Source organism: Pezoporus occidentalis, unplaced genomic scaffold (genome assembly GCF_034315485.1).
Source record: "Pezoporus occidentalis ecotype Australia unplaced genomic scaffold, CSIRO_AGI_Poc_V1 ctg50, whole genome shotgun sequence".
Taxonomy (NCBI): Eukaryota; Metazoa; Chordata; class Aves; order Psittaciformes; family Psittacidae; genus Pezoporus; species Pezoporus occidentalis.
The window spans coordinates 1,763,266-1,788,206 of NW_026915836.1; the positions used below are offsets into that span (position 1 = coordinate 1,763,266).

The 24,941-nt window shown below is 40.7% G+C and overlaps 1 protein-coding gene across 1 annotated transcript in view; it reads left to right on the top strand.

The window, feature by feature from the left end:
- The window catches only part of SOCS5 (suppressor of cytokine signaling 5), a 33,382-nt gene extending 12,003 nt beyond the window's left edge, over positions 1 to 21,379 (top strand). The window contains exons 2-3 of the mRNA XM_062637011.1: positions 14,502 to 14,593; positions 16,991 to 21,379. Of these exons, the coding sequence (XP_062492995.1) occupies positions 17,003 to 18,613 (1,611 nt within the window). The 5' untranslated portion in view covers positions 14,502 to 14,593; positions 16,991 to 17,002 and the 3' untranslated portion in view covers positions 18,614 to 21,379. The remainder of the gene's footprint in view (positions 1 to 14,501; positions 14,594 to 16,990) is intronic.
- The last annotated feature ends 3,562 nt before the right edge of the window (positions 21,380 to 24,941 follow it).

Below are 24,941 nucleotides of genomic sequence, written 5' to 3' on the forward strand. Positions count from 1 at the left end.
GTTGAACTTCCTTTGTGAGGAGCAGCAGCAAAGGCATGTATTACGAAGTGAGGGAGGAGAAGGAGGTGAAACCAAGTTCTGTGTGTGTGTAATCTGGAGAGCTGAAGCTTGCAGTGTGTCCACAGTAGCACAACTGCTGGTGCTGGTGATACCAAACTTGTATGTGATCCCTGGGGTGTTACATGGTGACAACACGTGCTGCTGTTAAAGGAGTTATTGCTACTTTTGCATCTTTCTCCCCCCTCCTCGGGTAGGAAGGACATACAAACGTTGAGATCTGTTGGGGGAACGTGGTGAAGTCCTTGACTGTGTCCATAGGAGGCAACAAAGCTGGTGAAAGGGCTGGCAGGAGTGTCCTATGAGGAGCAGTTGAGGACTTTGGGCTTGTCTAGTTTGGAGAAAAGGAGGCTGATGGATGACCTCATTGGCCTCTCCAGCTTCCTGAGAAGAATTGGAGAGGGAAGCGCTGATCTTTTCTCCCTGTTATCCAGTGAGAGGATGCATGGGAACAGCACAGAGTTCTGCCACGGAAGGATTCGACTGGGCATTAGGAAGCATTTCTTTACTGAGAGGGTGGTCAAACACTGGAAGAGGCTTCCTAGGGAGGTGGCTAATGCTGCAAGCCTGTCACTGCTTCAGAGACATTTGGACAATGCCCTTAATAACATGCTTTAACTTTTGGTCAGCTCTGAATTGGTCAGGCAGATGGGCTAGATGATCATTGACAGTTCCTTCCAACTAAACATTATTCTATAAAGTCTAGAGTAGACTATATACTATAATATAAAATATAACAGTATATAATATAATACTTAAAGTCTGTTCTGTAAAGAAACAAACAAACAAAAAAACCCAATCTGAGCAAACAAAAAACCTCACAAAACCAAACAAAACTCCCAAAATAAACAAAACCCCAAACAAACAAAAACCAAACCAACCCCACAACAAACACTGAGTATTTAGACAAAGGTATAACTTTGGACCAGGTGTGGCTATATTGAAAGGTATTCCAAAACTAGGCCGGCTGCATGTAGTGTTGCTTTACGATGCTTCAAATTGCCCGTGGTGGAAGTTGAGCAATGGTAACTGGATGTAAAGAGCCATAGCTCTTTCTGGTTTTATTTATGTGTGAGTGGAGGTTAAATGGAATGTCCGGAAGAGTGAAGAAAAACCTCTCCTGGTCATTGTGTTTTCTTACTGTTGAAGTGGGCTTTTTCTCCTCTTCAGACTCTTTGAGGTGTCTTACCTGGTCCTTGTGGAGTGTAGTTCCTGCGTACTGTGGGCCTGGGAGTCCCTTATTTTAAGCAATAACTTAAGAGAGTATTGACTATGGTATATGTCCATATTGCTTCACTTTCTAGTTCACTGCCTCTACTCTGTACTCTCAGGATGGAGTGTACCATTGTACAAGCTGAAGGCTTTGAAGTCTTGCAATTGAGTATAATGCCTCTGAGGTTTGCAAAGGTTACTCTGATTTGCCTTGCATGAAATGTTTTCTGGAGGAAACAAGATGGCAGAGTGTTTATGGTACATGATCTCAATGAGCAGACAAATAGCTGCAATGTTTAGTAAGGTAAGCTTTATATTTTATTTGTGCTTGCTGGATCGTCCTGCTCTGTCATTTCACTGAACCTGACATTGGCCATTACACAAATAACCCCGACAGTGTCTACTTGTTCACCCGTCCGCTGGCAGACTCTTTAATGGACAATTTGAATAGCCATGACTCTTTGTCATTGACAAAGGGTCCTATTTTGTTGCACAGCTGTAAACTTCTATAGCGAAGTGCATTGCTGCATAAGTGACACTGGGAGTTCACACATGAGTCATTGTTCCCACTGGTGTTCTTCCTTCATGTCTGCCACAGATAATAGGAGGTGTTAGACAATTTTGAAGAGACGTTGTATTCAGTTGCTTATAACTTTCTGAACCCCGGTCTTTTGGACTGAAATACTTTATGCCATTTCTTTGCCTTGAGTTTAATTTTGTTTAAAGCTTTCAGCCAAAATGCCTCATCTGTTTTCAGAAGTAAAACTCTAATAAATCTCTGCCATTTTGTTTATGTCAGTCTCTTCTTTGAAATACTGTAATGCACCTCTGAACTGGAACATCTACTTGACATTTGTTGGTGGGTGGCCTCTGGCTGAGCTCTGATGTTTTAGTGTTACATGAAAATCTGCCTAAATGGAGCCAATTCTCTTTGAATTTGAATATTTGTGACCTAGACATGGCAACATTTCTTTGTGGAATTCTCTGGGGACTGCCTGCACTCCATGTGCTTAGCAGGACCTTCCTTTCAAGTACGTCTCTGGACTGCAGTAAGCTGTGCAGAGCCTGGGAACACAATTGTCCCAAGTTAATAAGGGGACTGAATGGGGTCTTATGGCACGAAGCCAGGTGGGAAATCTCCATAAGACAGCCCTGACACTCGTCAACTCTGGAATCATGCCCTCGTTCCTCCTCCCTTCCTGTCCCAACAGCTCCCCAGTACCTCCAGACTCCCACCAACACCTGTACTCTTGACTATGACTTTGGCAAGACTTTCTTTAGAGGTATCCATAGTGGGCTAAAGTTTGGCTTTGCCTGTATGTGAACAGGTAGGTAACTTGTAACAAGGATGCCAGTCATCATACTAATGTGTAACTGTGGACTGTAGAGAGCACGCACAATCGCTTTGTAGGAGTAGGGTATACACGTTTGGTCAGTACTGATCGCCATGACAGTCATCCAGAAAAGCTCAATCTGATTCTTTAGAGACCTTAACAGATAAAATCTGGAAAAACTGAGACAATGAACCTAAATTTTTTTTTCTTTTTAATTTTGGGAGCTCCAAGCTGGTCCACATTTGGCTGTACTTCTGTAAGGAGAGCAGAGGTACCACACAAAGTCCATGCTTCCTGAATTTATAAGATGAGGTGGTGGTGTAGTTGTTGGGTTTTTTTACTATTAGACAGTCAAAATACGACCTTTTTTGGATGTTTTTCCTGCAACTTCAGCTTTGAAGATCTATTTTAGGTAGCTACCTGGCCTATCAAATTCAGACCAAACTAGGAAGCTAAAGGCAGCCCCTGAATGTGATCTAATAATGGGAAGCATTAGATAATCATAAAATATAAATTATTGAAGAAAAGGAAAGCGTTTTCAGAGGCATGTTCCTGTTGTTGGGAAGAAGACTTTAAACCCACCAAGTAGGCCAAATGTCTCTGCTCCTTTGGAGGTGGCTAGTTCAAGCTATAAGAAAGATGGTCTTGCCTGTTGACATTGTACAGCTTAAAGTATTCTTTTTTTAATGCATTTCTCCTGTAGCAAAATCCGTGTCTATTAATGTTGACACTTGAAGTTGGGTGAGAGAACCTTTACTAAGTTTTTTGCTGTCCTTCCTCTGAACTAGCAGCAGTGCCCACTGTGGCAGTGTGACCTTCACAAGAAGTTAGTACCAGGTTGAGCAGGAGTTCCTTCTTTTTCCTCTGTTCAGTCTAGGAGAGAACAGACAGATTTTGCTGAAAGATGTTCTAGTCTGGCTGCTTGTCGTAACTGTTATGAAAGTAAATGTTAAGTTTTCTTTGAGTTGGGATGGATTTAAAGTTACCTGCAGGTTAATTCTGTATGCCTGTGTACCGCTGAGGCAGTGCTATCAGCAATTTGCCATGCTATATGCCCTCAGACACTAGACAGTGTTCTTTGGTTTCCCCTCCTTTCTCCACCTGCCAGTCTACAGCAGATTTTGAAGTTGCACTGAATAACTTGCAGTTATTCAGACCCTTCAGCTTTAATGGTTTGGGGGATGCTCAAGCTGTGGCTAATCATCAGCGTCTCAAAAATGCCTTAGTTTTTGCCCAGGAATGAGAATTTGGAATCCTCATTCTTGTGATCACCAGGCATGTTTTCCATCAGGAACTTCTGGCCTCCACGTGACAGTACTAGATGTGGAAACTGCCACGTCTCCTGATGATAAATTGAGGAAACTTGAATTTGATTCTTGATGTAGAAATACTATTTTGATGTGGAGGATGCTAAAGGATTATGGCTTCCTGAAGTCATTTATTGAACAGGTTGTCCCTGTCATCTTGAAAATGTTTATGTAGATTGTCTGGTATTTTAAGTAACAGTTGAACTGTCCTTACTGAAAAATGAAGAGGAATAGTTCCTGATTTCTATGTTGATAGATTTTCCTGTTAATAGTGGTATGCCTCCTGTATCCTCTGAAATGTGCAGTATTTCTCTAGATGAGTCTTGGTCTCAAGGCTTCATTTTATCTTTTTGCTGCACAATTATGACTTTATTATACTTTTTAATAAAGTATGTTCCCTGGTATAAGGAAAGTGTGGTTTAACATTAAGGAGTGGGATTCTATAGAAATGGCTAAACCACTGTTAACAGCTCACTGCTGCTGGGAGAGATGGATTTTCTCCTTTTCTCTCCTGGAGCTTCTCCTGCGCTCATGCTGTCACTTGTCTTTTCTGGCTTCTTTTTCCTAGCAAGGGCTTGTTGGTCTGTCTCGTGCTTCCATTAATTAGCTCATAGTGAAAGTAGAGGTCAGATGAATGTTGGAAGTGATGCAAAGGGGTGGGAGCGAAGCAGGAATATCCCTTTGATTAGCAGAAAAGCAATAGTAGGTTACTTATCATGGACTGTCACCCTTTGGGTGCCCTGGCTATGGCTAAATTCTGTTTATGAGATACAACCTAGAAGACCTATACTCTTCTGTTCCTTTCATGCAGGGGATGGTAAATTATGATCTCGAGCTGATAATGGTGAAATAGCATCAGTGACTCGCTCTGTGTTTGTGGTTTGTTGGGTTCTTTTGTTGTTGGGTTGTTTTTTCTTTTAATACGCCTTCTGTGGTAAGTTCAACATCCAGTAACTGTGTGATTTAGCTTTCTGTTTGTGGTGCTGCAAACTTTGTGCGTGAAGCGCAGTCTCTTAAACCATTCCTACAACTGGATCCCTGCTTTCATACATCCAATGAAGGACAGAAGAGGTTAATGAGTTTTATTAGTCTTGTGCAGCTGGTACTGCTGTTGTAAAGATCAATTTTTCTAATTTCCTGCAGCATATAACTTATATTTACCTGTATCAGATAGGAGCCCTTAGATACTTGGTGACTTGACAGTACTGCATGAGCTGTTGTGTGTGTGTGTGGCTATTAGAACGGTATCACAGGTAGTGAGTTGCCTTTTTTAGGTAAGCCATTTTCCTATTGATTAATAGGCATTAATAGACATTAGCTAAGCAATGAGTTATTGGTCTATGACTAGGGCTTGGTGCAACAATCCTTAGTGAATCCGGAGGCAGCTTTAGGATTAGATAGATGACCTCAAAAGGCAGAGCATTTATCCATTTTGTTTTCAGAATTTAGGAATTAATCAAGCATGTTTTTTCTTAGAGAGTTCTCATCCTGTGGGGGCTCAGTCACTTAACACACACAGATGCACCTTTGCTAGAATAAGCATTCATTCAAATTGTAGGATCATTGAATGGTTTGGGTTGAAAGGGACTTTAAAAGTTACCCGGTTCCAGCCCTTCCTGCCGTGGGCACCGACAGCGTCCACTCATGAGTATAGACCAAGAGAGACTCTAAGTTTACTCATTAGCCTTGTCTGTGTAAAGGTGCAGAATACAGAAGGAGAGCAGGTATTGCAAAGAGCTGGATCTGTTCTGTGCTGTCATGGTAGGAAACATTTTCTGTTACTCTAAAGCAGTACCTCTAAACTTAGCGATTTACAATCTCATTTTCTTTTTAAAGATTGCTAATGGATCTTTGTATTAGCCCTGTTTAACATCACTATCAGCTAAAGGTATTGTGCAATTGTTTACATAAGGTGTTCAGTTAAAACCAAAGTGGCACACTGCTGGCTCTTAGGGACACCAGTGGTTTGACTATCAAGTACTTCCATCGCAATCTCTAGTTTTCACAAACACCATAATTCTGCATGAACGCTTCTTGATTGACATGCCATACAGAGACTATGCCTGACTTTGCCTTTTAACACTTCTAAATCTGCAGTTAAGTTATGGAAATATTCATGCTACTGTACATTGTTGGAATTCTTGACTAGCAAGCTAAAAGTAAACCACCTAAAATGTGGAACTTGGCACAGGCATAAAGTCTCAGCTGAACGCTTTGCTCTAAAGAAATCTAGTTTTTTCTTTTCAGTATTTATACTTAAACTGTCTTAAACAAAAATCTGGAGGAAAAAAAACCCTGAAGTATATCGATGCATTTATTTTATGTATGTTCTTGCTTGTGTATAGGTAATTAGACACTTGTTGATTCAATAATGTAAAACTCTGCTAAGCTAACAAACTGGTATTTTTCCCCCTTACTCCTAAGAAGAAATTCCCTACCTCAGGAACTGAACCTGCAAGGCTAATGCTTTAAATTGTTTTTGCTTGAGTTTTAATATTGCAAAAAACAAAGAGTGGAATTTCAGAAAGCTTCAAATTTGCCGAAATCATGAATCTTCTATTCAAGGAGGTGATCCTGCCTCTCTGCTCTGCTCTCGCGAGACCTCACTTGGAGTATTGTGTGCAGTTCTGGTGTCCTCAACATAAAAAGGATGTGGAACTGTTGGAACAAGTCCAGAGGGCCACGAAGATGATCAGGGTCTGGATCACCTCCTGTATGAAGGCAGGCTGAGAAAGTTGGGGCTGTTCAGCCTGGAGAAGAGAAGGCTGCGTGGAGACCTCATAGCAGCCTTCCAGTATCTGAAGGGGGCCTATAGGGATGCTGGGGAGGGACTCTTCATTAGGGACTGTAGTGATAGGACACGGGGTAATGGGGAAAGTTTAGATTGGATATAAGGAAGAAGTTCTTTACTGTAAGGATGGTGAGGCACTGGAATGGGTTGCCTGAGGAAGTTGTGAATGCTCCATCCCTGGTGGTGTTCAAGGCCAGGTTGGACAGAGCCTTGGGTGACATGGTTTAGTGGGAGGTGTCCCTGCCCATGGCAGAGGGATTGGAACTGGATGATCTTAAGGTCCTCTCCAACCCTAACTATTCTATGATTCTGTGATTCCTAGCAGAGGTCAAAACATATTCTAAGTGTCTTTTCACACTTCTGGAAGTCCCCCTTCAAATTCCTTGTACAGCTTACTTCTAGCTAGTTTCCAGAATTGGTTTGGGTTTTTTACTTTCTTCCCTTTCTTCAAAGATGCACTGTAATTTGCTGTGTCTCATAAGCTGTCACTGTGTGTGCTTTATATGTCCAATATGCAGAATATCCGGGACAGTCTCAGTTTTGATTTTCTGGCATATTGCTCTGTAATTTTAAAGTTATAATAATACTTTTCAGCTAATTTTTGGTGGCATTTGAAAACCAGAATTCCAATTGTGCTGCAATTTAATAGTAGTGTTGATGTTGCAGTCGGCTGTGCCGCAGCATGACCCTGCACAGCAGGGCCTGGTGGGCACGCAGTGGCAGAGCTCGCAGGTACACAGCCGTAAAGCACGGGTTCCTTTCAGCTGGAAAGCTGCAGGAAACATTTCTGGTAGCTCCAACTGGGTATGGTTTAGGATGGAGTTTCCTGTGGATCAAAGTGAAAACATGAAACAGGCTATGCCTGCTGGAAGCCTTCCAGCTGCCTCTCCTCCTTCTTTGCAGGGTTTATATTCTTTTACCTACCAGGGCCCAGCCTAGGGAACCAGGTGCTTGCTGCCAATTAGTCTTGTCAAGACAGCCCAGAGCCTCCCTTGACAAGCCTGACTGCTGATAGCAGCTGTGGGGTAGTCTTAGGCAGGATTTTAACTCCTTGCTCACCAAGTGCTTTGCAGGTTAAATCTCCTGGTCTTGTTCTGCAGCTATTCAAATGTGCTTCTATTCTATGAAAACACATTTTATACAGAAACTGGCCGAAGATTGCGAGTGGTGCTGTAATGATAGAGTTTACTTGTCAAGCTTCTGGCACAGAAGCATGTACGTTGGGGGTTACCATCCATCCCAGGCCATCTTCTACTTGATATAGAGCATGGCTGTAGCTGGACTAGGCTGGTCCAGCAATTCTCTCCCCAGTAGCTTGAAGCTTAATCTCTCTCTAGAAGTGCATTGGCATCAAGGGATTTAGGCCAATTTACAGCTCATCCATTAGTATCATTGAAATATAAATTGCAATGATATGTTTCATGTTTTTAAGCATTTAAAGTCACTTATCTTGCTGCCAGGAGAAGCACTACCTCTAGTGATGTATCGACAATGGTGACTACACAGGAAAAAGCAGTATTGTTATTCAAGCTAAATTGCAAGACATTAAAAAAGCCACCCTTTCAAATTTGAGTGGAATGGACCTGAAACTTCAAAAGCCCCTAGAACCACACCAGCTAAAGAGTAGCAGCCTCAGCTGTGTGCTCTTAGGAACTGCATTTAAATAGTGTTAACCTGAAGACTAAATATTGCCACATGCACTTAAAAAAAAATTGAGATCTCTTGCACTATGAGTTGCTCAGATCATTAATTTGCCATTTTGGATGAACATTAAAAAAAAATCCACTGAGGTTTAATGGGTAGCATCTGTATTTTTTGTTCACTGCTAACATTACTGGAGCACTTGATAGCAGCAGGGTCATACCCATGGGTAAAAGACAAGTAGGTTTGTAACCACTTTTAAGAGGTGGCAGCTAGCTGGTCTGTATTGAAGCATATGATCTTTTGCTTGGTCAGACAGAAGACGATCAGGGGAGGTAGCTGGGTGCTTGAGAAGAGCTCTGTGTCTAAAGGAGATGCTTGTAAGCTAGCCGGGAGCAAAGGCACTATGGGGAGGGAGAGGCATTAGGCAGGCTGTAGAGGTGTTGAAAAATGTAGCAGTGGGAGTAAGACTGTTAAAACAGGAGAAATTGATCCCAAAAGAGAGGAACTGTTTGTTTGCAAAACAGCCAATTTGCAACAGAATGAAATGAACTGTTTACAAAATAATCTGAAATTGGATGTTTCTACTGAGCTAATCTGGAAAGAGGGATGTGATTGACTCATCTGTTCAACTTTGCTTCCAGTTTCCTTTGCTTTTAGGTGTGCTTTTCCTTCACTCAGAACTCCCAAGAACTGCATACGTATAACTGTTGGCTCACTCTTTATGTCAATTTGAGACCTATTTATATTTTAGAACTTGATAGCGAAGAATATGCTTCATTAGAGTTCTTAAAAGTAGAAATCAATTCTGCCCTGCTAGGGGAGAGCTCCATAATGTTTTCCAGAGTACTCGCAGCTTTTGCAGAGGTCATGAAGAGGGCTGCTCTACTTAACGTGAACACTGACTGGAGCCATTTACTTCGCCCACATCAGTTAATAAAGAGTATATTGGCAGCTTTTGTTTGAGGAGAGTTAAACACAGCAGTACAGAAATGTTATTTCAGCAAGTCATAGAATCATAGAATAGTTAGGGTTGGAAAGGACCTTAAGATCATCCAGTTCCACCCCCCCCTGCCATGGGCAGGGACACCTCCCACTAAACCATGTCACCCAAGGCTCTGTCCAACCTGGCCTTGAACGCTGCCAGGGATGGAGCATTCACAGCTTCCTCAGGCAACCCATTCCAGTGCCTCACCAGCCTTATAGTGAAGAACTTCTCATCAAGAGATCTCTTCCATAGCGGGCACCTTACTTTGCTAACTTAATGCCTTTGCTTTTACTTTTTCAAGCAATAAGGAAAAGTTATGAGTTGCCTGCTTAGGGTGCGTAGAGGTAATTGAAAAGAAACTGCTTGTGTTTAATATTGCTTGTGCGGCTTACTGTGTTATGATGTGTGGCCATCAGGACACTGCCTGAATGATTTGAGGGTGTCTTTACTTGGAATGAACATGCATCATTATCTTGAATTTGCAGAGATTCTACCATGGATAACTGCCAGAATGTACAGTTCTCAGTAGATCTGTATAGCATTATTTCTGTATTAATACCTGAAACGTAATGCTTGCTGTGTGTAGTTCTGTGGTCCTTATAATTAGAAATACAGGCTTTGTTCATGATGGCTGTATTATTATCCACTATATTTGTGTAAGTACAGGGAAAAGAGTAGTTCGGAAAGAGCTGCCTCATTATTTTTGAGTCATTATTGTTCACATTCCGTTCTTCCATTGATGTTCTCTCTGTTTCAGGGATTTTAGGTTTTCTGAACAAAAAAGAAATGGATAGCAGCTGCACAGTATTTTGTAATCTAACATGTGAACACATGTAGTCCTGACATTGTCCTTTTTGAACTCCAGAGCCTAGTCACGGGGCTGTAAGGATATATCCCACTGTTTGAAATATCTTGGAATGAGATTTTTGAACTGAAGTTACCAATGTGTGGCCACTTGGAAAGAAACGGGCAGAGCATCAGCTATCCAAGCCAAAACTGCTTCTTGGTCCTTGTGAATCTGCACCAAGGCCGGGGAGAGATTACTTCTTGCTGTCGTTGGAATAATGGCAAAATATCATTGTTTTTCTTTGAGCTGACAGTCTGCCAGCTTAAGTCCTTGAGACCTGTAGCTTTCCCTCTGTTTTAGCAGGGCACATCCAGCCAGCTCAGCGTGTTAGTTTTGAAGTAAGCATTTTCAGCAGCTGAACTTTCAACACGAATGCTCAAAGCAGCAGCTTAAATAGAGTCCTAATCTCTCTGTCTGCAGTCAGAGCCCCACAGCTGATTAACATGGTAGGCTTCAAAGTAGCTGTTTCAGGTCTTCGTATCTTGAGCAGAACTAACCAGTGCTGCAGTGGAAGGAAGCATTCTTTGCCCTGGCTGCTGCTTGTCCCTCCTCACCCAATCATCCCTTGAGTTACCATGAATGTTTAGACAGAAGTCAAACCAGATGGAATAAATGATTAAGACTTTTTGAGAGAATTCGTTTCAGCGTGGATCAGTTCCTTGAGCTGGTTGACTGAGCAGCCATATGGTGTGCAGACCACCTCCTGCACCAGCGCAGGTGGGCAGGAAGAGGCTGACGCCATTTCTTTTGGTTGCAGTCCTGACTTAGGCCAGTTTTGTGTGTTGTTGGAATTCAGCTTGGTGTCCTTTACGTCTTGGCGAGTTTGAGTTTTGATTTGGGGGTTCAGACCTTCAGATTCTTCTCCCTACACAACCGCACTTGCAAGTTATCAGAGACTGATAGGGTCAAGTAGTACTGTTGTGTTTTTTTTTCCTAATGAGGCTTTCATGAACACTTGGGACACTTGGGCCTTTTGCCTTGACTAGTTAAGAAATAACAGCCACCTTTTCCTTCCAGCCTCCAAATCAGTTCAAGCTGTCCGCAGTGAACACGTTTTTGTGCATGTGCAGAAAAATGCATGGTTCCACATAAGCCAACATATTCCTTATTTTTTTAACAAAAGTTGTCTCTAATGTACAGTAGTAATTCATTATCTCTGGAATGTGTATTGGAAGGGAGGGAATTGCTTTGTAATCCTTAGTATTTCCCTTCCTTCCTTCCTTCCTCAGGTGTGTTGCTTTCAAAGGGTAGGTGTTTGCCAGCCTTATTCATTCTGACTGAATAAGGTTGAGGAGTGCTTATGTGAGCAGCTTTGTTAGTGCATCCCTAGGAGCAGTAGCCTATAGCAGGCATTTGGCAATGTGCAAATAGAGCATTAACCTCTTCTGCAAGCATACCTTAAGGGAAGCAAATGTCTTTAATAACAGAGTCTCTTGTCACTGCTTATTGAATCATTGCAAAGTAAGGAACAATCCAAATAGAAGGATAGACTCCCTCCATTCCTTTCACTTCTACCTCTGTGGTCCAGGGTGATGTGCCTCAGTGTCACTGAGTGTGTTAGCCTGCTTGCCTGTGTTGGCTCATGCTAGCATTGAACTAAACAGTGTTTGAAGAGCAGAGACTGTGATTTGTCTCCCTCCCCTCTCTTCCCCTCCATTTTCAGATGGTTGGGGGTTTTGGACTGGTTTTGTTTTCTTTTGATGTTTTTTCCTGTTATCTTTCAGTGTTTTGAAGCTAATCATCATATGAACATACCAAAACGATGAGTCTTGTAGATGCTTGTTTTTTAAATAAGCATACTATACCTGTTTTGTAAGGTGTTATATGTTATGCAGTGTATCAGCTTTTGTGAAGATGGTATGTTTTAGGAGTTAATATTTTTGATGTAGTTTACCTTATCAGCTGATTTTTAAGTTGGCTAACACTGAGAGAGTAAAACAAGTGTATTAGCTTTAGGACAGAACACAACCTTGGCATTGAATGTTCCTCCTAGGAGGTCACAGGCAGAAAGCTCTGGTTAGATCTCTTAACACTTGTGGAGGAATGGTCTGGGTTTGCACATTAATCTGTTAATACGTGGTACTTCAGGATTGCAAACAGGTTGTAACTGTTGTCTTTATTTAAATAGCATTACACAAGTGGTTTTGGTAGCTTCTCTTTGAAGACTGCACTCCTGCAAACCTCATGGCTTTGAATGTCTCTAAATTTACTACAGATGGAGAGAGAATGTTAAGATACTACTGCTCATTGCTTCTGTCATCCCTGTAGAGTGCTTACTACCTGTTGGGTGTTTTTTAAGGTACCTTACGCCAGTTTAAAGGGGACAGAAATCATTTTTAGCTGAAAAGAGATTGGTTTAGGAATATTTCTTTTTCTTAGAAAACCTACAAATTGGTGAATTCACTTTGTAGATTTTGGTAGAATTAAATTTGTTTTCTGTTTTGGCTGCAGTAACCACTGGCATTGCTCCTTTGTAAAACCGGGATGACTTTAGGGCCAGTTCAGATGTAATTTGTATTTTGTCAACCTTAGCAGTGCCACAAGAAATCTGTGAAACCACACATCTGTTGCACATTAGTTTAAAATCAATGTCAAATTTCTAGATTGAATATTAAATACTTTACCAATGACTCAAGTTTTAGTCTTAGACAAGGTTGAGAGGTGTAACTGAGACAGTCACCCAAACTGAAGAAACTGTTTTCCATTAGGGAGGGATGGGCTCCCAAAGCAACCACTGCCTCCTGGAGCCACCAGGCAATTTGTCCAGCGGGCTGTGATGGCTGGCTAGCATCGCTGATGTGATAGGGGGTACACAGACTGCTCGTGTTCCTGAACAGAGGAAGGGAATAACAGTGATGTATAAAATAATGTACATCAAGCATGAAATGTCAAGATCTGCTTCCGTGTCCTTTTTGTATTTTTAATGAGTTAAAATGGGTAGCGTGCAGCTCCTGTGTCACCAGTAAAACATCATTACTGGTTTTATTTGGAATGCAGGTATGTCTTAGGAGGCCTGGGTGATCTGATGTTTTAAGGAGGGCTTTATTGAAAATTGTATAGCCCTTATTTTAGCAACTTTACCATTATTTGCTCCATTAAAGCCTTGCTCTGAACAAGGTGTAGTAAGTTTTACTGTCTTGTGTTTGTAGACTTGCTGGGAACATAAGGGGGGGGGGGGAAGGAATGGGTGTAAATGTTGAAGTTGCAGAAGAATTTTACTTTTGCTTTGATCTCCATTCTATACTAAGATTTTGTCCTAGTAACTCTGTTGCTCTCTGGAAAGGTTACTTCTATGGACTCTTTCAGTAGCAGTGAGGCCTAACTTTAAAAGTGTTTCAGTGATTTTGGTGCTTCCAGAGGTGAATGGAAACTTTAGTACTTTTCAGACATTACCCTGGATTTTCTGCATGGGGAATAATAACTTTTAATATTCACCTAGTGATTGCTCAACCCCATAGGGTTTTTTTATTCCAATAAATGCATCATATTTGAATATTGTTTTCCTGTTCTGCATGTAAAGCTTTAACATAAGCATCCAATGTTTTCTGTTAACTCTTAATGCTGTCCTAGGCTTGGCTGTAGTGTGGAAAAGAAAATTACTCTCCTGTGTCGTGTTTCTGTTAGATTTCTGTCAGTGGTGTGAGCGTATTAAATCACTCGACTGCTCTTGGATTTCTGAAAAACAATGATGATTATTTTAGGGAAGTGCTGACCTATTCTTTTAATAAAGAACTTGTCTTGTATTCCACCTTCCCATTTTTAGAATCATGGTTCATATGCCTCTTGCTGCACAATCCTGTAACATCCTGTGGCAAGTACAGCAGTTGCTTACCTGGAAAAGTAATATTAGAAAAGTGTGTATTTTTAGCTGCCTTTTGATGTGATGTAGCAGCTGGAAACAAGGAGGAGAGGCAGTACGAGGTGATCTGACAGCACTGCCAATCACAACTTGGGAACCACGGCTTTGGACTTGCGACCAAACTGTGGGGAATCCATTTTTACAGGCCTGAGTGTGCCCATTGTGCCTGGCACTTCAGCGACCCACATGCTGTGGGTTCACTTTTGGGGCTCAGGGGCTCCATTTTGAGGATCCCCTTCTGGACTCCTGACAAATGTCATTAATAGATGAAATAAAGTTCTGTAAAGCTTTTTGTTTATGTTGGTTTGCATTAAAAGTGTATAGTAAGCGGGCAGTTCCATGCACATATTTGAGATATAATAGGTAAAATATCACTTTGATACCAGTGACTAATTGTAAACACCTAAATTGAAATCTATTCTGTCAACTAACAAAAATGCCATTTTGCCATTTTTCTCTTTGTAGGAATCATGTCCAGAACTCAGAGAAGGAATCTAGCAAGTTCATGTTGAGGCATATTCTGAAGACAAAATACAGCGACTCGTATGCTTTTCTGGGTAAGAAGGATGTCTATATTCTCTTGAGTATGACAAAAAGTAGTTAAACTGTTAAATTTAACTTGTGAAAAGTGCAGTCTGTCAAGCCAGTATGGTGGGGGTTTGTTTTTCCTTTGTTCTTGAAGCTTTCTGGACGAGTGCAGAGCACTTCCCAACCATGTAGCAGTCTAAAGACTTTCTAGACTAATAGTACAAAGGAAGAGCAATAATGAGCAGTATTGGAATAAAAGACACCACTGAACAGTGTGTGACTGGTTAGAAAAGTAATTCCAATGCATTGTTGCAAAGATGTATACTGCTTCTAGCCTGATTTCCCAAGAGAATGGAGGTGGTGTACTCTCTCTTCCTCCTTTTCCCTTCCCAACAATGTTAAACATCTCTATGAAGAGAAATGTACAACTTGAGAGAAAAGGGGGTAGAAGCCTATCATATATATGCTGTGTTGACAGGCTGGCAACCAGCAAGCATAAGCTGCCTCCTGGTCAGTGTGGATATTCTGAGACACCACGAGCAGCTATGGTTATTGTGATGGCAGGATACATGGTTGCATGGTGCCTATAGATCTGTATGTGATCTGACTTCGTTAGCTCAGCTGCTTTTGGAACTCCCAGAGTCCCCTGATTTGGTCCAGACAGCTCCAGAAAAAGGAAATTTAGGCATGGTTTTTTTCATCAGGAAGACATTGTTTGCTCAGTTGCTTACACACTTTTACCTATGCACAGAACTCTATAGCATCTGTTACCTATAACACTTCTCTGCAAGTGTTTCCCTCCTTAATAACTACTTGGGTGTTGTTCATATTGTCAGTAGCATTGTGTTCTAGCTAACTTGTACCAGTAGTTTCCAGAGACTGTTAAGGCCTGCTTTCCCTGCTTCCCCCTCGCCACCTCCCTGCATCCACACTGAAGTCTTAAGGTTTTACTTTATGCAGTTAGATGTAGATGCCTTGCTTGCTGGGTTTGCTGAATTATCTAAGGACCGGGTGGAGAAGAAAGTATTTGTCCCTTTTGCTTTCTGTTCCTGTAACAGTTACGTGTTTCACGTTCATTATCCTGCCATGATTCTGATGTAAGCTGTACCTCTGATTCTTCCTCAGTCCCGGTGGATTCTGCTATAAAGTCATGGGTTTACAGCTGTGCTTTATCTTAAGGGACTTCTAGACTGAATCACTAGAGCATTGCTTACTTATTATCCACATTATTTAATGAGACCCAGTGTGTTCAATCCCTGCTCCAGATCCCTTTCTAGCTGTGATCAGAAAAGAACTGCAGGAACAGAGGGATGTTGCCTTGAAGTAATGTTTCCAAAGGACAGAGCAGTTTCCCTTAAGAGTTAAATTAGATAAGATGGCATGTTTCAGTCCTTTAAGTTTAGCACTTCTCTCAGAACTTAATTAGATCTAATTTAGCTTGGCATTGCCTGACTTTCTTAGTAGAGAATTAGCCTGTTTCTCTCTGTCCTAGGGCAGTCTTGAGTTTTTGGCAGTCTTGTTCCAATTATCACACTGTTTCTAAAGAAGTAGTTGCAGAATACACACTGCTAATGTTTGTATCTTTTGACTGTATCTTCATGATTCACTGTCATTGTGTTTCTGCTGCAAGCTGGTTTCTTTTTAAGTGCTCTTACTAAAGATAGTAAAGCTCCTTAGCTCTTTCATTCTTTTATATCTTAAGTAATAAAGTCAGGCAGTTCCTCTTTTTGTTTTTAAGTGTTTCATATGTGTGGCTTTAATTTATGAGAGACTTTATAATTCTACAATTCTGCTCATAGCTTATTGCCTTTCCTTGTCTTTGGCAATTGCCTCATCTAAGAATGTTGAATTTTATTTTTTTTTTCCCTAAATTTCATTTTTTGTGCACTTTTTTATAATCTTGACAGTTATAGCTTGGAATTTATCTGACCTGTGGCTGGAGCTTTTGCTTTTAAATGGTGTATTTGGGCATTTGCAGTGTGCTTGTTGGATTTCACTAACTGCTGTCATGGTTTGGAGTGTCATAAACAGTTCTTTTTCAGGGTTTGTTTTACTGCTGCTTATTGGAAGCTTATTAGGGAGGTCATACTTTACATGTGACTTACAGATTCTTCCTAAAATGAAGAATTTCAGACTGTGTATTTCCTGTTCATCAAACCCAACTCTACGTGCAGAAAAAATGGGGAGGGCCTGCTTGTAAATAAAATGCTTGTCACTTCCTAAACATTTTCTTATGGGATTTTTCTAACTGTCAGAACGGTGTGACGTGTGACACTTCCACATAGCCATATGAACAATAGAGCACTTCTTAAAATGTAGTGTTTTCAATTAACAGTCATTTTGTGCCTGTAACTTTATTGATAACTGAAGATGTAGCCTCTTTTTTAACTCTATTTTTATGTTAATATTTCTTCTCTTGAATTTAGATAACATAATCCATGGATAAAGTGGGAAAGATGTGGAACAATTTCAAATACAGGTGCCAGAATCTCTTCAGTCATGAGGGTGGAAGCCAAAATGAAAATGTGGTTGTGAACTCCAGTAGTTGCTCATCTGCTAAAGAGAAAGCTATCCAGATAACTGATTTGGCTCAACAACAACCCAGTAGCCCTTTGAGAGAAAACATTGCTTTGCAATTAGGTTTAAGCCCTTCAAAGAATTCAGCAAGGCGGAACCAAAACTGCGTCACGGAAATCCCTCAGATTGTTGAAATAAGCATTGAGAAAGAGAATGACTCGTGTGTCACCACGGGAGCTAGGCTTGCTCGAAGGGACTCTTACTCTCGGCATGCCCCTTGGGGTGGGAAGAAGAAGCATTCCTGCTCTACCAAAACCCAGAGCTCCTTGGATACTGAAAAAAGAATTGGTAGAACACGAAGTGGTTTGCAGAGGAGGGAGAGAAGGTACGGGGTGAGCTCTGTCCATGATATGGATGCAGTGTCAAGCAGGACAGTAGGTAGCCGTTCTCTGCGACAGCGTCTGCAGGATACCGTTGGGCTGTGTTTTCCCATGAGAACTTACAGCAAGCAGTCCAAACCTCTGTTTTCCAACAAAAGAAAGATCCATCTCTCTGAACTAATGCTTGAGAAATGCCCTTTTCCTGCAGGCTCAGATCTGGCTCAGAAGTGGCATCTGATTAAACAACACACAGCTCCTGTGAGTCCTCATTCAACTTTTTTTGACACATTTGATCCTTCCTTGGTTTCCACAGAAGATGAAGAAGACAGGCTCAGAGAGAGACGTAGACTTAGTATTGAAGAAGGGGTTGATCCCCCTCCCAATGCCCAAATACATACTTTTGAAGCTACAGCACAGGTTAATCCGTTGTATAAACTGGGACCAAAGTTAGCCCCCGGTATGACTGAGCTGACCGGGGACAAAAACCTCACACCTCCAGGGAACTGTGACTCTGAAGAGGACACAACAACGCTCTGTCTGCAGTCACGCAGGCAGAAGCAGCGACAGATGTCTGGAGAGGGCCACGGCCATATCAGTAGGCAGGGGGCTTGGAAAGTGCACACTCAAATCGATTACATCCATTGCCTCGTGCCAGACTTACTTCAGATCACAGGTAACCCGTGTTACTGGGGTGTGATGGACCGCTATGAAGCAGAAGCACTTCTGGAGGGTAAACCCGAAGGCACTTTTTTGCTCAGGGATTCCGCGCAGGAGGACTACCTCTTCTCTGTGAGCTTCCGTCGTTACAACCGATCGCTACACGCACGCATTGAGCAGTGGAATCACAACTTTAGTTTTGATGCCCACGATCCCTGTGTATTTCACTCCTCCACGGTTACAGGGCTTCTGGAACACTACAAAGACCCTAGCTCTTGCATGTTCTTTGAACCATTACTTACTGTATCTCTGAACAGGACTTTCCCCTTTAGTCTGCAGTATATCTGCCGGGCAGTAATCTGCAGGTGCACTACGTATGATGGAATTGATGACCTTCCTCTACCCTCAATGTTGCAAGACTTTCTCAAGGAGTATCACTATAAACAAAAAGTCAGGGTGCGATGGCTGGAGCGGGAACCTATAAAATCAAAGTAAAAAGAAATCGGAATAAGCTTCTAGAATATGCTTTTTTGTGTGTGTGTGTTACAGTTTAACTGCAGCAAGCGCACCAACAGCGTCTAGCTTTTCTGCAATATCCTATTTAAGCTGAGTGTTAGTATCCTGTCAGATGCTGCCTGCTGTTAATCAGACTAAGTTATGATGCCTCTTGGAAACAGTAAGCAGACACAATTCTGCACGTTTTTCATTAAGGCCTAATGAAAATATTTTTGCTAATTTCTAAATATTTTTGTTTCCCTTTTAGAGCTGTAGTAATTGGATGAAGAAACTATGAGGCATTTTCCATGGGGCATTCATGTAATGCTAAGAAAGGCTTTAGTAGAGGAGCATTTTTGCTAATATTTGAAATATTTTTATAAAATGATCTTCTTGAAAGCTCTCCACTACTCAAAGTACTGATTTAGCTCACAGACAAGTTCCCAAATACTAGCGAATTAAGGCTATTTTCCTTTAATGAAGAGCAGTTCATTAGAAGCAGTCCATTAAGAGTTAATGGTGCTTTCACGCTAACAAATGAATCATGCATTTCTCAGTGTATAAGGTTTCCTAGTCATTAAGACTTGAATATGCCTGCTCAGTACTGTAATTCTGTTTTAAACACTTGGAGATTTAAGTGGCATTGTTAGCAAAAGTAATACTGTCTTGGACAGTTAAGTACCTTCCAGTGTGAATTGCTGATTCAGTCCACAGGACAGGAGATTAGATTATTGCCATGCAACAAAAGGTGGTGTTTTTTCCTAAACCAGAATTTGATGGCCTGCCTGCAAGTAACTGACAATGGAAGGTAATAGTGAAGAGAAAAATAATGTTTAATTATTTAAAGTCGTCTGATATTTTTATGGAGAAAGCTACAAGTGGTTGAATTATTATAACCAGAACGCAAAATCTGACATATCTGAAATAAATGTCAGGTTTCAAAGGTACTGTTACACTTTATTTGTAAATATCTTTCCATTTGCGCTTTTAAAAATACCTTAAAGTAATATGCACTGATGATAGTTTCAACAGATCGCTTAGAAACAAGATTCTAAGTTCTGTTTGCTTATTTAATTGGAGATGGAACCGAAAATAGTTCTGTCTTGGATGGTTTTGCACTAAAATTTTATTGGAATGCCCTGACCCCTGTTTCATGTTTTGTACGAATTCCGAGTGCTCCCTAGTTTCTTTACCAGCTGCTACAGTGTGTTATTACTTACTTCTCTATGGCAGTGACCTGTGCGAGGTAGGGAACATTTTGGCTGCAACTACAATAAACGTTATTCTTGTATGCTACACTAACCCTTCTCTTGATGTATTTTTCTGCTTGCTGTGCCTTGTTCTGGCTTTTTTTGTGCTAATAAAGTACAGTATGTTCAGTGTTATACTTGTATATCTGCTCTGTTTTTATATATTCACGTAACTTGTAGCAGTTAACTGAATTTTTAATAGGCTTTTCTTAGTACTTAGCATAGGTAACGCACAAACACTGTGCAGTTGAAGACTGGTTAGTCAGCACACCATAGTCCTGGGTTTTGTTCCTTGCTTATCAGAAACCTGGCAGTGTACACCCTTCAATAATGTTTCTGTAGTCACTGCAAAGTAACGGATGTGTCTGCAGGCGTAGAGCATTTTGCAGGTTTTTGTAACGTAAAGGATAAATGTTAAGCAGGAAGTATTCTAAAACTTTATCTATCCCCTTTAATGGTTGCTGAAGGTGTTTCAGCTTCTTATATTGGCTAACTGCTAAGCTTTTGATACCCCCCACTGCGTAAGGAATGGTTATTCCTGTAAGTTGACAGTACAGCGGTGGCATTTGTTCACTTTTAGACTATTTTAATAAATAGATGTATGCGCAAACTGGCCAAATGTCCTGTTTTTACCAAAGAATACTGTCAATTTATGTTGGGGTCTTTGTTTGTAGTAAGAAGAGTGGAGAGGTGCAATTTCTGTTCTATCAGATATTTATCCCAAGCTATGATAAACCAAAGTGTATTTGACAACTTCATCTGAACTTAATGTGTATGTTTATGTTGGTAGAGCTTAAAACCTTTACATCAGTGGTGTGGTTGTTTTCCTTGAACTCACAATGCACCTGGAGGAGAACGATTAATGTTTGTAATGACTGGAACAGCACTACATGGAAGCTCATACTGCAAGGGGTTAATCTGAAGCACCCAGAAAGCACTTTAAAACATGTGTTTATATGCTTGTGGAAAATTTGTGATCTCGTTATGCATTCTTTGTAGTAGCTTATCTTTCATGTGTTAAAAAGACTTAAACTGTTACAATGGAACTTTGTTTAGAGTGTGTAAATACCAAGTTTATGTAAGTATGTGTACAAATGTGCTAATGGTCACTTAAGTTTTGAATTGTGTGTGTCATTGGATATGCAACTCCTGGTTTCAAACCTGCTCGAAGCATAAAAAGCAGAAAAACAAAGTCACCAGCATGAAATTGCACCTAAGTGTACCTTCACTGTGTTGTTCTCACTGTTCCCTCCGTTGGATCTGAATTCCAGACGAGTTTACTTTAAATCTTGCTTTCAATATTACTATCGTGCAGTCAGCCTGCAGCCAAGCTTTGTCCCAATGTGGGGACCTGTTCTTTGTTTACACCCGTTGCAGTTCCTTGTCATAAAGTAGCTGATGAGATTCTAGCTGTGACATTATCAATGTGGTCAGGAGTACACGTTCATTTCATTTTTTATCATGTGGTGAAATCTTTGGAGAAAAAAAAAAAAGAAATAAAAACCCCAAACCCTTATCTCAGAAAGTTTGCTCTTGCATTTGTGTAAATAATCTGTATGGAGAGGATTTATTGCTGCCTTAAAGCACACGAAAAAGGAATGATCTCTTTCCTTAACAACTTGGTTAAAGCTTTGCTTCACTGAAATATACAGAATAACCTGCTAGTGTGGTTATGCTAAAAATAATCACATTTTAAATTATAGTAGGCTTGAGCGTTGGCTACTCGAGTTGCAGTAATGAGTACATTTTCAGTTCTAAAGGCACTAAAACGTTGGTATGTTGAGAATGCAATTCCTGCTTTCTGTTTGAGGACTACACCTTGACCTTCTGATTTCATTTAGAATATTTTATGCATGTCATCTTCAAAGATGTGCGCAAACCACTGATAGGATTCAGTGTAATAAGGTATGGTAGCATGATTCTAATCTGATTTGATTTCATGACAGGTAAGTATTTGAGACTCAGTCTTGCAAAATGCTCTGTCAAGGTGGTTGTCCTTTCTGCAGGAAAGGCTACATAGAAAGGGCTTACTCAATAGGACTGTTTTGCAAAGAGCCTTACAAAGATCTTTGACCAGATTGGAAAAGAACAGGGGATGTGGCGGGTACTATGTGCGAGTTAAGATCTTGGAATACTCAGCACAACTTGATGTTTTCGTTCCTTAAAAATACACGTCGTTATATTTTTGAAGGTTGGCAACAGCACCGGTTTACCAACAAGGAAATTACAATTTCCATATAACATGCTGTCTGGCATTGGAAAACTACTGTGTAAGTGAAACTGTCCGTAACGCACTGACATACAGCGTGTGGAGGTTTTTTACTCTGACTGGATCATTGATTGTAGAACAATTGCAATTTAAAATACGAGGATATTAAATCCAGATGGTTTTAGAAATCGGTCTTTATGTCCCCATGAAGTTGGAGAGATGTAACTATACTGTATTTTACCTATACACGAGGGTCTATGGGTTGGGATACCTTACCGGCTTTGAAGGCATAGCTCTCCTGAAAATACTCTTAAAGAGTAGACATTTGTCCAGGTATTACTTGTCAGAATTAATTCTTATTTAAGAGAGTAAGTTATAAAGTTGTGGTTTGCATTTTATGTACTTTGAATTTTGTGTATTTGAAGATTTGTTGCTCACAAATTGATGGTGTTTAAGAAGCATGCTGTCTTAGACCTGTCGGCGTATTCATTTGACAAGATGAATTTAAGCCTTTGCTAATTGTCGTCTTGGCACTCGCTCTCATCCTTAAGTCTGTATTTAAGGTTCTGCACTACTTGGAAACAAGCAAAGATTCTGAATTTATCTGATGCAAACCTGGTTTAGCCAAAATGTTTGCAGAACGCTTTAAAGCTTGTCTCTGCTGCAGAGTTGCATGGAAGACCGGACCTGAGAGGTGAGAAGTTGCTGAGTACCAGAGAGATGAATATGCAGGGAGCATGTGGGGGTTTTCTGGTTTTTATATGAACTGCCTCTTCTGTGATTCTTTCCAACATAACCAGATTTGTGTCCTTTGAAAATCATTCCCATTTGAGGCTGAGTCTCGTTTTCCTTAAGTGTTGTGAAGTGACCATGTATGTGCCAAACCTCAGTCTGCAAGTATCTACATAGCCTATATATATATATAAATAGAAGATTACTCCAAGCATGTATACATTCATGTTCTTATTTGAAGCTACCTGAAGTACACCAATATTGTGAGCATTAATACATTGGGATTCTAAAAATTCTCTTTGTGCTTGGAATACATTCAAAATAAAAGGACTATTTTACTTGTAACTTCAGCTGTATTTATATATTACAGCTAGTTGATTGGTGTGCGTTAAACACTTGTCTCCTGCCTGTGACCGAAGGAGGCTTTATGTTCATAACTGCGGTAGACTGACATAAAATCAGTTGGCATTTAAAGTGTTAACTCTGACGAAGCATGGTAGAATGCTGCTCATTGCTCTCCCTTTTTGCAATATTGATGTACGAAGAATCATTTAGCTTCACTATGGATGTGTGTACCAAAGGCAGTTGCCTTAAAATGTCAGGATTTTAAGGTTTGGGGGTTTTGGGTTTTTTTCCTTTTATTTTTTCAATTGAAAATGCTGGTGCTGAGGATAGAAAAAGACTTTGTGTTTTCACAGCAAGATGCATAAAGTAAATGCTTTGCAGTGAGCTAAAGATCTCTTGAAATGGTTTTGAAGTTCCCCCCCCCTTATGTCTTAAATCGAGACTTTTAAAGAAAAAAATAAGCACCTCTTGATGACTTAAACCTTACAGTTGTTTACAGACTGAAATCTGGTGCTTTTACTTGATTTTGCTTGCATGTCGCTATACAGACTTAAAAGTAGTTGTTTCAAGAAGCAAATTCTGTTATTTCAATGAAGCATTGCCTTATTTTTATAAAACGCTCAATTTACAAAACTCATGTATCAATAGGATGTTAACCTGGTACTGTCTTCAACTCTCTTGTTATCAAGGTAATTATTGTGTATTGGCTTTTCAAGCTGAATGAATGGTCCCTTTGTAAATCTGCATTAAAGCTACAGCTGTTATCAGCTAGGTTTCTTTGGGCCAACACTATGTATTTATGAGCTGAAGCTCCTGGTGCTTGACCCCTTTTTCTCTATCTTCCATAGACAAAAGAAATGCATAATTGAGCATGTGTGATACAGCTAATGTTGCACATCTTGTGAAGCACATAGCTACTACTGACAAGCAGAAACAGACCTGCACTTGCTTGTCTGGAGTAACCTCTCTTGCTTTCTCAGCAGCTGTAACGGTGGCAAGTTGGCAAGGAGGAAGCAGAAGTGGGTTTTGTTCTTCTCTGAGCAGCTGTTACATGGAACGCGGTGTGTGCTTCCTGTGCAATAAGGTATATTAACCTTTTAGAGCGCCAGCAATTTTAATGGCTTTTGGAGGATACTTGGAAGTAGTTGGCTGCTTTGTCACTTCTTGCTTTTGTACTTGTAGTTTTATGAAAGCACAAAGATACAGTTATTAAAACTGAATCTATGTAGTCACCAACTGTATAAGCACTGTGTCGTAATATCTGTATGGAGATAGGGTATTCCTACGCAGTTGTATTTCAGCTGTTTTGGGAGAACGAACACTGTGGGCACAAATTCATTCAGATTGCACTATAAACTTTCGTACCAAAAGCCTTCATTCTTTAAAAAAGAAATAAAATCCTATGCGATCCCTGCACAGAAAAACTGTAGTTTTGGTGATGTGCTCTTTGGTAGGTGTCCAAAAAAGCAGCACCCAGACGGTCCCCGGACCTTGTCCCGACATTCCAGCTGAAGGGGCCCTGGCAGGCCTGCCAGGCACTCGAGGAGTTGGCTGGCAAGTGTGCTGTGCCCGATGCCAGCACCTTGTGTAACGGCGCTGGCTCAGGTCTCCCTAGTTCAGATGGATTTTAACCCGCTGCAGCTTAAATGTTTCTTCACCCTGCCTAATTTGTCTTTGTTATCTGGTTGCCAAGCTGTCTCGCATCTTAATATAGTAAGAAAAGAATGTGATTTATGGCTACCCAGCCAGTGTATTAAGTAATAGATGGCTCTGTCTTAATAAATGGGGTATA